At 41.9% G+C, this 15018-nt stretch overlaps 1 protein-coding gene across 2 annotated transcripts; it reads left to right on the plus strand.

Moving 5' to 3' along the window:
- The first annotated feature begins 519 nt into the window (after positions 1–519).
- bmf1 (BCL2 modifying factor 1) lies at positions 520–14714 on the plus strand. 2 transcript variants are annotated; one of them, XM_058091167.2, is made up of 5 exons: positions 520–684; positions 2123–2319; positions 2944–3137; positions 9733–9845; positions 9950–14714. In XM_058091167.2, the coding sequence occupies exons 2-5, from the start codon at positions 2148–2150 to the stop codon at positions 10047–10049; spliced, it is 579 nt and encodes a 192-aa protein (XP_057947150.2). In that variant the 5' UTR covers positions 520–684; positions 2123–2147; the 3' UTR covers positions 10050–14714. The 2 variants fall into 2 exon arrangements, with proteins under 2 accessions (XP_057947150.2, XP_057947149.2); XM_058091166.2 differs by having other exon boundaries at positions 2139–2319.
- Positions 14715–15018: the final 304 nt, after the last annotated feature.

Raw genomic sequence — 15018 nt, forward strand, 5'->3', positions numbered from 1 at the left:
AATGCATTTTGTTTAATTGTGCAACTGTTAAATACATATTACTATTATTACTATTAAGATTATTCATCACAAACACATTATGTAAGTGAATGACTGTCTTAGCTTCATACTTATTTGGGTGGTATGATTAAGATACAAATAGCAATGATATAATACTGTAGAGTAGACTGTTTTGCACAAATTTCCGGTGTGCCACGAACCCGCCAAAAATATCACAGGAGTATTTCCGTGTCTTTATAGTTATGAAGCTGTGTGTGTTGGGGACCACATGAGGATTGTAGTAGAGTGCAGGAGATCGCGTGAGAGTGGGAATTTCCCATCCACGTGTCTGAATACGCGTTGAAGGGGCGGGATAACAACAAACACGACGATTGGTTACAGCGGGAGATTCTTAAAGGGAAGGTATTTGTCCCCGTTTGAGAGTACGGTAATTGGTCGACATAAATGTACGCGTCTTTAAGGGGGCGAGTTTAACAGCTGATGTAGCCACGCCTGGTGGCGGAGTTTAGTTGTGGAGCTGACGTAGGCGAAATGAAATCGGCTTGTTGCAGTTTTCCCCACAGAAAGGAAGTTGTCGTGACGGAGATACGGGCAAAACTTGGTTGACCTGGCGGGATATTAACGTCGGTGTTCTTTTTTTTCTACCAGTCATAGTCCGTAATAAAGACGAAGCCTGTGAGTCGGGTAAGTTGTTTTAACACAATTTGGCGCCCTTTTTCGCGTACCGGCGAGTCGGCTTTTGCAAATAAACAACAAAACACTTCTGTTTGTACCTAGCGTGCCATTACAAACACGTTGGAACCGCAACTGTGTTCACATGTTTATCGGCTTTTTAAATCAATGTCAGTGTATAAGTAACAGCATTGTATAAAATAATAGTGAAACGTGACAAAATTAAAAATTTAGCATACCTTAATTTTGTTAAAACTCACGCGTATAACGGCACAACTGAATAATAAAGCGCATTGAGAAACAGAAATTGTGTCAAACTGTTACATACAACACATGTATACTTTATACACACACACATATTATGTGGGTTATATAGTAGTGTTTATTTTTCAAGCTAAATAAGTAACGTGCTACTTATAATAGTGCTTATAATAGTGTTCGACTAAATGACATTAGAGTGACGGGAGGATAAATAAAGTGCACAACCCCCACTACTTCCATTGCCTGTATTGTCTGTTACAGCAGGGGGAGCCATGACACAAACACTGTTCACTGCTGTGCTGAGAGCAATTCAGGTTATCTGCTAAGTGTTTTGTGTGGCTCATCTGAGCGCTCTGAGGTTCTTGCTATATGTTTGTCTAAACAAAGCATAGAGTGGTTTTACACACAGTGTTGATTGTGAAGGCACAAAGTGTATATATAAAACATAGGGTCAGGACACAATCTGCTTGTGTGGGGTGAAAAAAAAATGAAAACTTCATGTCAGGGGGTTGGCAAGGAGACAGGCCAGAGTAGGGAGAGATTGAACATTTTCCACCAAGACTGTCATTACTCTTTCTCTGTGAGCCCTAATTTGGTTGTGTGGTAGTAGTCTAACCCTGTATTACAACTCCATGTTGACTCTGGGATTAGCTGGTGAAGGAACTTGTATTTCACCCATATTTTGATAACTCCTTGACTCCCTTGGTGACTCAGGGTTGAGTGCAGTTCATCATTGTCATTGGAGAAGTGCACCTCTTGCCATTTGGCAGCACAAATCCAAGATTTGGTATTATCTTTAAAGTGTGCACGCCTTGTTAACATGTTAAGTGATATCTGCCCTTATTGCCTTCTATACGGTGGTAATAGATCTGATGCAAGGGTCGGCATTGACAAAATAAGCTTTCATTTGTTGTCTATGTAAACAAAACTTTTCCTGACCACACTTAACTTACAGTGAACTTTGTGGTTCCATCACTGAAATGACGAAAACTATTATCTAGCCACAGATGGAGGCTCGTTCTCTTTCCCAGCTTGTCCATTGTGGTTTTATTGATTAGAGGACATTACAAACTAGATAGATTGTCTATTGTGCTAATAAATGCAGGGATCATATTACAAGGATGACTGTTAATATTAGTAAGATATCTTAAGATAAATCTCTCATATTTTACCCTTTTTAACCTTCAAGTGTGCTCATCGTGTAGAGTCCCCGCATGGAGGATGAGGAGGATGATGTGTTTGAGCCAGACCCCCACTGCTGGCACACCACATTCAAGGAGATAAAGTGTGAGGAGCGGGCTACACAAACACCTGGCCCTGTACTGGCATCGAACAACGGCATGCTGCCCTGTGGCGTCGCAGAGGAGCCAAGACCACTCTTCTACGGTGAGTCGGAGCACATCACAGACAAGGAACTGTGATGGGAAAGAGGAACATTTTCTTGTGCGTGTGAGGCGGTGTTATAAAACCCAAGCGTGAAGCTTTAATGTGAGACTGACTGTGAGAAATGGGTAAGCGTGTTGCACTGATGTGACCCGTGGCGCCTGATAGTCGTGATCACGGTGAGTTTTTATGGCACGCATGGAGTGTGCCCAGCTGCTTTGCTATTCAAAAGGCGCCGGGCTGCCATTGTGACTGAGCGGACATGACAGGGGTGACTACCTGTGTGAGTAGGCTGTAAGTGATTATCAGTGACAGCAAAGTTTCAATAGCACCATATACTGTACAAGTAATCATTGCAGGGTTGTTCCATAGCGACGATAGAAACTGACCTTAAATCACATTAGGTGAGTGTGACTTTTAACACTGTAAAATGACTCACTCTGATTGGCTAAAATGAAAACACAGCAGCTGTGAAAGTTCAGTTTGAAGCCAAGCAGGCTGACTTCTTCTGCGGTTCTGGCAGCACATCATCATCATGACAGACACATGAAAAAACATCAGGTATCACTGCTTTTGCTCATATTTTCTCAATGTAAATACTAACTTTTCAACCTCTGCTCTCGACAGGCAACGCAGGTTTTCGATTGCACTTCCCGGCAAACTTTGAGCTTGTTAGGGATCAGGAGGCGAGGCGGCGAGAGAGCGACGACGGGATGGAGCAGCTACGCCAGCGACAGCCTGTGGCACGCAGCGTGGAGGTCTGCATCGGTCAGAAACTCCAGCTGATCGGAGACCAGTTTCATCGGGAACACTTGCAAATAGTAAGGAAATACACGCTGACTCACAAATAAGACTGCAATCCCTGATTGCAAACACATGAGCAATACATATTACGATATTCAACCCTTACTATATTACTTCATTGTATGTTTGGGGTTGTAAACAAAGCTGAGCGGAATACCACTGGGAATACTGGGAATTAACATCTCAGCATCCACTTACATTTGGTCTTAATAAAAATGTTTAACCTTAGTAGACACTATCATAGAGCTGTTCTTTTCACTGTGTGATGTAGTGGAATAGTACTGCTTTGTTTAATGAGGGGTTACTATTTTGCTCGCAAACATGCAAGTGGCCAATTAATAGATGAAATGTGGTAAATGGAGCCTAACCCTTACTCTGTGATGTCGTTTAACTCATGTTACTGACACATTTTGTATCCAAACAACTATAAATTAATGCGATTGAACTGATGAATTAGCTCATAATACCATATGTTATTACAAACTGAAAGTTGTTAAGTGTGTCACACTTTAGGAGCTCAGTTTGTTTAAGAAAGGTAAGCCATCCAGCACTTTAAAAAAAACGTTTTGTAAATATCCCATTAATCCTGCAAGACTTATGCTGGGTCAAAAGTTTGTTCTTCTTTATTGTGTTTGGTCCATATTTGCTTTGGAGAGGCAGTGTGTGTGTATGTACCCCCCCTCCCATCCCCTCAAGCCAAAGACAAGCTGAACCAGGACAGCCCTTCCCCCACCTCACCAAGCCCTCCCCCGGCCTCCTCTTCCTGTTTATTTCTCTCTCGCCCCTCTCGTGTTTTCTCCGTGGACTGTGATGTAGGCAAGTGGATGGCGGATGCCTGGCCTTAACACACCATGCTGTGGTCAGGGTGACACTGTCCACAGAGTCACTGTGCTGCACAGCATCACTTTTATGTATTTTATGTGCGGGTTGTAAAACTGTTACACACACTATTCCACAAACCTCCTTTGGAGATTTTGTTTTGTGCAAAGTTCAAGTCTCCTGTTGCACAAGAGGTTAATAATATATTTTAACACAACAAAAGCAGAAGTGGCGGGAGTGTGTAAACATGAAACCCGAAGCCGAACGCGTGAGCCCGAGGGGAACAGCTGTGGTTCCAGGGAGTCTCCACTCAGCCCCTTTACTGGGCGAGGAGTGGTCAGCCAAGAAACCATAATAAGACGTTTGCACACACATATGTGGGGTGAGGAGGAGGGGGGGTTGTACAACAGTCAATGAGGTCATGAGGAATTAACCACAAATGATCAACTACTGTACAGTGTTGCTTTGCCCAAAGCTTATACCGTTTTGAATATGAGGGAAAATTGTTTGGCTAAATAAGGTGAAGCCCAGATAGTGGTGTTGTTAGTTTCTATTTGCTTTTTGCAGTAGCTAACTTCTTTTTGCACTTAGGTGGCAGCTAAGAAGGCTTAAAAATAAGAGCATGAGGCGTATCTCCGAGTCATTCTTTTCCTATTTTAATGAAAAGGTACATTTTAAAATGATACTTCAAACATCAATTCATGCTTTCAGTGGAGCTCAACCAGCATCGCGGAAGAGATTTTCGACCTTGCAGATATCACTTTTGCCTTAAAGCATGGGGGTCCAAACTTTTTCCACCAAGGGCCTCATAATGAAAAGTCACAGAATGTTGGGGGCCACTTGTATATATTTTTGTTACAGCTTGTAAAAAGGTTAAACAAAACGTAGTTATTCAAGATAATATTATGTGTTAACAGTCTCTTTACATCATAGATTTTGATCTATTTTTCTGTTCTTTTTTTCCACTCTGTATGCTATAGCTGTTTAATCAAAGATGATTTAGCTGACATTTCAGGTGGCCGCTTCAGGGAGGGGGTGGGATAGTGTGGAAAGTGTTAGTGAGGAAATAGCACCATGAAGGAGCACTCACAAACATTTATTCACCTCATGTGGACACTTCTGTGAGATTCCATGATAACAACGGATTCTGTTTTTATTGACCAATTCTGTCCACAATTCTGTTATACTGCCTTGTTCAATACAGTAGCTCCGCCTAGTGTTTAAACTAAGAAGTACAAAACAGTACAGATGTTGGAAATGGGCTCCTGGGCAGTAGTTTGGATACCCCTTCTTAAAGCCTTTTTTCTCCTACATACAATTCTACAAATCCACAGTGCTGAGGTGTGAAACAGTGATTTTCCCATGCATGTGTAAAGATGCAGTTAATAACACCGCTGCAGCTCAGCACTGACTCATGCATCCCGACTCTGGCAACATACACTCACAAAAACCTCACGTCAGGAGTGTTGCAGTGTAGTGTGGCCCACTGACGCGCGACAACGGCCAAGCAGAGGAAGTGGCTCAGGTTGAGTAAACAGCAGTGAGGCTGGAGCACAGGTGAGGTCACATCCTGAAAGAGAGGAATGACGAGGTTGTGCAGTGGTGAATAGGAATGGTTGCCACACTGTGAGGAGAATGAGGAATATGTGTGGTTATTTAGAGCAGTGATCCCGGAAGTACAGTTTGTTTGTGTGAGCCTGTGGTTTTGAACGTATACAGCCTCAGTAGATGGTTTCATAACTACGTGGTGCAGTTGTGCATTAGTCAGACCTACCAGCATGTCCATGTTTTTTTGCACATGGCAAACATTTTGACCCTCGAATATGCTTGTACGCTGCTCTGCTGCTCATACACTGGTGTGCACCTCCAAAAATATAAAAAACTTAAAGTTGCAGAAACATTATTTCTCATGTGTATACAGTCAGTGGGCGCCTTCTCTGATTTTGGATAAACATTTGCAAGAAAAATGAAAATGAAAAATATCAAAGTGGCCCCCCGCTCCTCTGATCAGTTAGCAGCATCGAGTGTAAGCTCACTATTACAAAGGGAAAAAAGCCTCCCTTACTCAAGAAAAGTGTTAGTGTTCATCCGTTTTCATTCCTGTCTGCTGCTGTCAGTGGGTGATTGCAGTTATTCAGAGCAGACACTTGTCCCTGAGCCTTCCAAGTGCTTGGACGGCCGTCTGTTTGATGGATCTGGGAGCGCCGTGGTTGCGAGGGTCCTCCGTGGGAGCCTGTGGCCCCCTTGGCTAAAGTAGGGATTAGGTAGCGAAGGAGCACCAGAGGATGCTGACAGATAAATTGCTCTTCTGTTAAGAGAGGGCTGGAAGGGACACTCAAGTCGCCAGAGGATTGCAGACATTAGCCGGCCCGCCATTTGAGACGTGGCGATAATGACAGTCACAATGGCAGGAAGACGGCTCCAGCCTGCACGGGGCAAGGAGCGGAGTTGGGTTTCATCCATGTTTTTTTTCTTCAGATATGACTCCTGGTGCTTTCGATAGGAGGTGTTGAAAGCTTGTTGTGTGTGTGTGCGTGCGTGTGTCTGTCTGTGTTCACCAGAAATGCACATGACTTTATCTCAGTGAGAGCACTTTATTACAGCACTTTGCAGACGGGAAGAAATAAATGCATCCGAAGAGTTGGCTATTTACTTGTGGTGGTACCCGTTTGTTGACAGTTGTCCTCCACGTTATGTTTGTTTTTCTTTGACTGGTGAGTTTTTTTTTTCCCTTGGAGGCGGGCCTGCTTTGCTGCAGAGATAAGGGAGAGTTTGTGAGCAGCAGCTGGCTTGAGCAACAGCCCACACGGGACATTGATAAAGCACATCAGCGGGGCGTTCGAGTGACGACACAGAGCATCTGGCTAGACTCTGCAGAGCTGTCGCTGGCTAAATTTAGAGCCTCATTTTGACAGTTGGTGGCATGAGTTATTTCGAAGTTGCGACAAGCTTCGGCTCGCCACGCTCTGTCTCAGTGTCACTCTCCCTGCTTAAGGGTGTAGAGGGCAAATGGTCACTGTCAAGGCGTTGTATTGTTTCTCTTTGTAAAGATGAATGTTCCTTCATCGGTCTTGTAGTAAACACACTCTTTGATTCATAGACATTCTTACAGTCCACATTCTGTTGTTCTGGTGAAAGTGGTTTCACGCTGCGCGCCTGATGTAATTTGACTTTAATCTTCAGTTTACATTTAGGCCTTTGGCGCAGTTTGACACAATAACTGATTAATAGTCAACATGCTGATTTGTGTTGATTCATCTGCAAGATCCTTTGAATCAGATGTAAGCGAGGATGAGGCAGTAGTTGTTTTCAGTGTTTTTTGGGCTGCCGTGTCTTCACAATTTACATTTATTTGCTTAATTTCTGTACGTCATTGCTGAAGATTTCCCAATTGTGTTCATTTAGCCAAATAACTGTGGCCTTCTGTTATACGCAGTCACAAAGACTTACCAAGCACAGACACGTTAGCTTGAACAATCCCACAGATGTGTCAGAAGGAGCTCATCCACACTTGATTGATCTGCATTTTCATGCTACCTTTGTTTACGTGAAGCAAATTAGTGTGTCTTATCTATTATTCCTCCACATTAGGTAGACTGTACATAGAACTCACAACAACCCCTCACTTTGTTGTCTTACCTCTCCGTTCTAACTGTGAATAACCTGGTTGGTAATAAAGATGCAGAGATTGTGGTTGGCAATCAGCCAAGCTTACACAACACTTGAAACATTCAACACGCAATTATAAAAGCATAGACGTTCTCAGGTTTAAACTCAATGACACTTGACAAGGGTTGGCCTGCACCCAAAATAGCCATGTCAATCAACGATGTTACTATCACAAACAATAGCCAAGAGACACTACCTGAGTGGAAAATTATTCTCCAAACAATATGAAGCAGTTTGATCTTATTAGGGATGTATTAATTACTTGTAAATAATTTATTAATTGTGAAAAGTTTGTTGGATAAGGTAGATTTGTGATTGCCATTGTCATGGGAACCCCAGATTGCCAACACAGTGGCCGATAAGCAGCCCATCTCTTATTTTGAGGTAGCACTTACACAGGTGTCCTTCAGAGTTTATTTAATGAAAATGTCATACAGAAACACACAAAGTGTATTATTAGTTAATTATTAGTTAGTCATTAGTTATTAGTATTATTATTTTTAGCACATTCTTTATATGGTTAACCCCCCAAGCATGTACAATGGAAACTCAAGGGAAGCTTACTTACCTTTCTTACCTCACCTTTGTTTGGATTCCAACAAAAGAAAATCCAAGCATTTGCTGCGGAGACTTCTTTCTATTCTATTCTTTGCATTATTGCAAACCATTCCAAAAGAGACTACAACCAGCTAGCTTTACTCCCAGGTTATAAAATGACATATAAGATACAGAACAGAACAAAACAGCAAAAACTGGTGTAATGTTAATAAAGGAAGGGTTACTGTAATACTGTATTAGTCATGGCTACTTTAAACAAAGAAAATTCTTCAAGTTGTACGCACATACTTCCGATGAAAACATTTATATTGCACAAAATAGCCTGCAGCATTTGGTGCTGCACACAGATTTTTCAATTAAAGCAATTTTAAATAAAGGAAATACTTCTAGAATAAGGCAAATATTTCATGTTTCTTTCCAGTAGTGCCGTGCCACAAACAGTTAAAGGTGCAAAGCGATACAGAAGGCGGTAAATGTAGTTTGCTATTTTGTCTTAAATGGCGCCCATATTCAACGATGTGGTTTTACGCTCTTTGCCAAGTATAGTTTTCTGCTGATGGTCAGACCCCTTAAATCCAAACCAAGTTCAAATAATGAATGTTGCATCCAACTTTTTCACTAGCTCCTCCTGTTTACTTATTATATTGATGGTATGTCAGAACCTGTTGCAGCCTCTCACTCTCACTTTTGATGGCTAGATTGCGTCACCAACATGCATTATCGTGCATATTTATATAGTTTCCATTGCAGATGGTTTCTATCACCCATTCCTACTGTAGTATCAGGCATGATGGCAGTCAAAAGGTTTATTTCTCATAAAAACGTTCATTTAATTCCAAATTATGTAACCCCAGGGGTGTTTTCTGAGGTTACTCTGTATTTGTTGACCAAGGGACAATATCCACATATCGAAAATATATTGAAATATTGAATTCCACTTCATATATGTATGTAGGAGTAGACAGAGAGCAAAATCAATCCCTTAGAATCTTGTTCTGAAATAGCTGTAGCACTATCAGTCCTGGTGGGGGTCTGCCTTTTGTCCAGAGATGAGCTGCTACTGTACCGCTCTCGTGCAAAGATGTCTTTCCCAAAAGCTCCCTGCCTCTCATCAAGAACTCCCTAATCCCGTTTGGTGCAATTATCTTATCTCAGCTTCTCAATGGCTGAGATAGTATGATCCCCTCTAATCACACACACAGTCCAATTGGCTAACACAAACCTGAGACTCTCCCTTTGCACCACTGCTGCTTAACCCTCAGAAATATTCTAAATCATCATATTTACAGCTGGGAATGTCTGCTGTAAGAAATTGACTTGAGGCGGATTAGCACACACAAAGAAATACTTTGTTTGAGGTGGTGATAGGAAGACCGCTGTGAAAATATCAGCATCATTTTTTCAGCATGTGGTTTGGTCTCAGCCGCTGTAACCTTTTCACTGTGCTCACTGGCGGACAGCAAACACAAATTCATGTTTACGGTCTGAGCCTATTTAAAACCCCGTGCTTTTTGATTGTGTTTGACTTGGTGCCGAGCCAACATTGGTTTCTGTTTGTCATTGCAGTATCATCGAAACCAAAGGAACCAGGGGCTGCTATGGTGGCGCCTGGCCACAGCTCTGTTGGGCCTGCTCTTTGACAGGGGCGTCTTTGCTGGACGGGGCGGAGCAAGACGTAGGTGAGACAGTCTTCCCACCTCGTGTCTCTTTTAATCATCTCCACGAGGAACTGGACTCCCGATGGCACTGTCAAATCTAACACGGGTCTGTTTGCGGGGAGTAGCGGCACAGTCTGGGTGTTGGAAGGGATGAGAAAGGTCACCGCGGGACGGCGACAACCAACTTTTATACAAGGTTTAATTTTTTTCAAGAAGATGCCATGATGCCCCGAGATTCCTCTACAGGACAATGTTCATATTTTGCTATAAGTGTGGCGTAGTGGTTTTGTACAGTACCATGGTTGTGTTCAATTTTTTGCACTTCACAATGTATTCATTCTATTGACCTCCACAGACCCTGGGAATGCCTTATTCAATGTTTTCTGCCACAAAGAGTATTGAGAGAATTTACACGATGGTTAGAAAACAAAAGGAAAATGTGGTTGTGTTTTTTTTTTCTACCTTTGTGAAGTTTTTCCAGCTAACCACTCAAGTTGATTTACTAATTTCCAAAGAGGCAACTTCTCAGAACAAAGCGTTTTGCACCTCACCTGAATGGTTGCATTTACCTTAATATGTTTCCCCCTCTTCTTCTCTTACTTTACTCATCCATTTGCTGTAATACAATATTTACTTTGAACATTTTCTTGCAATAGCGTGAGCTGTTTCTGTAGATGAACTCTCTGCACACCAAGACAAATATTTAGTGATATCCCATGAAGTCTTGGGGGTGGAGTTAGCAAAAGTGATTTTGTAAAGAAGTATTCTGACTGCATAAACTGTGGTTATTATATAAGGAGTGGGGATTATTAATTTTTAAGAAGTTTACACTATATGGATGAACATATTGAGACTCTGATGTAATTAACAAAGGGGAGTTAGTTTGCTTCCAACTATGTGGGCTTAGTTTCCTCTTCCAGCATGATTGTGCCTCCATGCACAAAGTCAGGTCCTTAAAAGCATGCTTGGAAGGGATTCTTTATGGAAGATCTCCCACAACTCCATCAAACACCTTTGGCATGGTCTAGAGGTTATGGTGACCACTACCCCCACCCCAACATCTCATAGAAAGTCTTTCCAGGAGGGTGGAAGCTGTTTTTTGCTTTGTTCCCTCATGTCAAAGTGTCCCAATATTTTCGTCCATGTGGTGTATCAAGCCATCTGCTGTAATACTATCCAGTCACAGACACGCAAGATCGAAGTGCTCTGATTTGTTCTTTAAGAAATGACAACACGAGTCAAGCCAATGGTATCCTCAACGAGAGCACCGCTGACTCTTCCATCTTGTTGAGTGTCTTCTTGCTGTGTCTTTTATCCATGTTATTTGCAGACCTCCATGCCCTTGAAGTGGAGCCGTGGATCCACTGTTTTTGCACTAGTTCACCCTTTAAGAGTTCCACTTCTTTACCTTGATCAGCCCTGTCTTAAATGAAGGTTTTCGGTCAGTTTCATGCCACAATGTCCCATTTTTCAATCAAGTGTTGACATGTGACTAATCGCAGTCTATCGGATCTGGACTGGAAAGAGTGTGTGGCCGTGGTTTTCTGTATTGTTTTCGACACCAAACAGTCCATCTGTGAAACAGAAACAGAATCTCCTCCTCTCAGGCAACTCTAATGGGATTTCCACCCGCTTTGTATTCAGTGGGGTGACCCTCGTATTGTCTTTGGTGCTCAGATGCAGATGTGAGGCAGTTTTATTCCGCACCACCATCACTGACTGTGCAAACTGAAGACTAGTTAGTTGTTATTGCTGAAATACACTGTCGAAGATGTTTGTTTTTTTTATTTTTCCATTGATGAACACAGGCCAACAATACATATCAGGGGGTCTGTAATGACTTGCTCCTAACAATGTGTCAAGTTGATCACTGCATCATTATTAGGCTTTCCTCATGTTATCGACATATCTCAGGGACAAGGCTTTGTTGGCCACTGGTGACCTTGAGAATCAGTTACACGGTCAGAGGAAGAGCAGTGTCGTCACCTATGATGAAACCTCATCTTTTCAAGGGGTTGTCGCTTTGTTTTTTTAATCCCGATTTGTTCTCACAAAGGTACAGTTTAACCAGGGAGCCAAGGGGGTTGACTTGTCGTCTGTAGGTGGTGAGGACGGGGGCTACTGAGTGTGTAGTTAGGAGGTGTGCGACGTGCACTGAATGTGGTTGTAGTTTCCTGCGGATCCTCAACGCTGAGCCAGTTCCAGTAGCACCCCGTCCCATCAATGCAACCTCAAGTCCTCTTTGTACTGCTCCTCAAGGATACGCCTATTGTTCATTGCTTCACTCTCTTTGTAATTTATTTTTTTTCCTTTCTTATTTATTTTGTTTTTTGTATATTTGCCTGTTTCTACTGTATACAGTCGTGTGTGCGATCGCTTCTTGTTATCTTAGACGGGCCTGTTCCCAACCTTTCACTAATTTCAAGTTGTTTGTCTGACATGAAGAGCAGCAGTTTAGTTAAAAATTTACTTTAATGGGCTAATTTTACATTGGACACACCCCTTCACTAGATGCTAAACTGGATCAGGTTACAGTGGATCCCCGTAGGCTTGTGATTCAGTATTCACGGCACAGCAAATTCACAGAAATGTTCAGTTTTTTCCTCTAAATATATCCTGTTTTTAAGGTGCTGCACGGCAAACGAGTGGTTAGCACGCAAGCCTCACAGCTAGGAGACCCAAGTTCAATTCCACCCTCGGCCATCACTGTGTGGAGTTTGCATATTCTCCCCGTGCATGTGTGGGTTTTCTCCGGGTACTCCGGTTTCCTCCCACATTCCGAAAACATGCTAGGTTAATTGGCAACTCCAAATTGTCCATAGGTTTGAATGTGAGTGTGAATGGTTGTTTGTCTATATGTGCCCTGTGATTGGCTGGTGACCAGTCCAGGGTGTATCCCTCCTGGGATAGGCTCCAGCACCCCCGCGAGGATAAGCGTTAGAAAATGAATCAATGAATGACTGTCCTGCTTTTACTCATTCACACTAAGTTTGTAATAACTTTTAAATATGTCATAATATGTCAAATCTACGGCATATTCTGTATGTACCACTGTTAAAAAAGCCCACATTTTGTATCTCGTTATGCTTCACAACAGTTATTTTTTGTCAAACAAAGCATTTTGTTTGGCAGTCCATGAACACACCATAGCTGTGCGCTGTGACTGGCTACAGCATGACTCCAATTCCATCCATTATCGTTCATTAGTGATGAGTACCGATACATTTTATACTTGTTTAATACATCTGTGAGGCCTACTTAGGACTTAAACCTGAATGGGGAAATTAGCTTGGATGGAGCCTCCATCACTTGCGAACAATGGCAATTGAAGAGAGATCTCATCTAATCATTCACTTTTATTGCAAATGTTGATGGATATTTTTATGGCCGTATGAATTAGTCATGGAATTTTGCAATTTGGCATGGAAAGTACGTCCCGCAAAAGTGGGGATCAACTGTATGAACTTCGTTTTTGATTCTTTATATAACTCCAATACAGTATCAGTTGCGTTAATACTGCAGCTCTTCATTAGGACAACAACTCCTGACATCATCCAATCACCTTTCAAGCCGAGAGAGGCAGTTTGATTCTGGAAAAAAAAAATAGATCTAGGGTGGAGTATTACTTCAAGGTTGTGATTTTCCAGGGATGGGCCCAACCAGTTCAGACATTTTTCTTTACCGCTCAATTCAGTCCTGACTAGAATCTCTATGTGTGGTTTAGAAAAGCAGCAGCTTCAATGTAGTTATTCATTTGTATAATAATTATAACAGGACATGACTTCGCCCTATAATTAATGAACAGTCAACCGTCACTAATGATACATCCGAGAGCATAAAAAGAGCTGCATTCATGTTCCTTCAAGACACAGGGTGTTGGTTTATGTGTTCAATTCCCTTAATCTTGATTATGGTGTTGTAATCAACATGCACTGGAAAGTACTTTGTTTCTGTAGATCCAATGGGTCCATTTATGTGTTTTGTCTTGCTTGATGGTTGATCATGTCACCTCACATCAGTTGTATATCTGTGCATTGGCCAAGTTGGCTCACACGTTTGATTTATTGGAAAGGGAAACAATCTGCCATGGTGCCCTGTGTTTTTGTTAGAATGGCGTTCCAAGCTGCACTCTTGTTGTACCGTACGCGCATCAAGAGTGGAGCATCCCTGGTGGGGGACATTGTTTTTTATGGAAACCGTCAGTGTCTTTGAATTTTGTAGTCCACTTTATATCAATTTGAAGTTTTTGAGGAAGTTTTAAATTTTTTTTTAAACGATAAAATTCCGTTGTCATGTTCTTTCTTAACTTTTCTTAAAGTGTATTTTCTTAACAGAAAAGGGTCTGTTTTTTATATCAAATGGTTTTTAACAAATCCTGGTGACTCTTTGATATCAAGGGCATTTCCCCCCCCCCCCCCCCACCCCAAACATTCCTTGCACAGCTCTTTGCCGTGTGTAAAGCAAACCAAAACAAATCACTGTTGTTCATTTAGCATGTTACGTCACCCTTCTTTTACAGGCTACATCAAGTGTACATGTATTTGTCAAACCCTGGAATATGCCTTTTAACTGCTCAGTTTCAAATGAAGTCTTGATTATCACACATTCTCTGTATACCAAGAAAGGAGACCCAGCGAAAATGTAGCATTTTTGTAAACATTGACTGTGTGTTTTCGAGACTCTACTGTGCACTCATTTTTGTGTTTATAAATGTATTTTTGGTTGTTGATATATTATGGAAGTAAAGACAATTTGTTACGTAGTGCAATATGCTGTACATATGGAGCTTTGCTCTACAAATCTTTTTTCTGGATTTCCTGTTGTTTATTGGTACTTTTTTTTCAATAAAATTTTATTGAACGTGTTAAGTCGAGTCTTTTTTTATTTATGTAAAAAAAATTGGGGTTTATGAGGTCGTTAATATTGTGGTTCCAAGTTTCACTCATGGTTTTGGAAGGAAGTAACCTAAACAGACAAACAAACAGCAGTTTATAAAGCAGTGTAGGGGGGGACTGTGGGGCTGCATGAGTGCTGCCAGCAAAGGGGAATTGCGGTTCATTAAAATGTGTCCCCTTGGACATGTTTTCCAACGTGATAAGGAGCCCAACATGACAACTGCCTTGTTGAGGCAGGTGAAGGTGATGTAGTAGCCTAGTATGTCTCCTCACTTGAATCCGATTGAGCACCTGTGGGG

The sequence above is a fragment of the Doryrhamphus excisus genome, linkage group LG14, assembly GCF_037039965.1.
Source record: "Doryrhamphus excisus strain RoL-2023G ecotype Guam linkage group LG14, RoL_Dexc_Guam_v1.1, whole genome shotgun sequence".
NCBI lineage: Eukaryota > Metazoa > Chordata > Actinopteri > Syngnathiformes > Syngnathidae > Doryrhamphus > Doryrhamphus excisus.

Bases quoted from the DNA above. Each gene is read 5' to 3' on its own strand.
- bmf1 (XM_058091167.2), top strand. From the start codon at position 2,148: ATGGAGGATGAGGAGGATGATGTGTTTGAGCCAGACCCCCACTGCTGG. The intron at 2,320-2,943 runs GTGAGTCGGAGC...TGCTCTCGACAG, and splicing joins GCCAAGACCACTCTTCTACG to GCAACGCAGGTTTTCGATTG. The intron at 9,846-9,949 runs GTGAGACAGTCT...TGCGGGGAGTAG, and splicing joins CGGGGCGGAGCAAGACGTAG to CGGCACAGTCTGGGTGTTGG.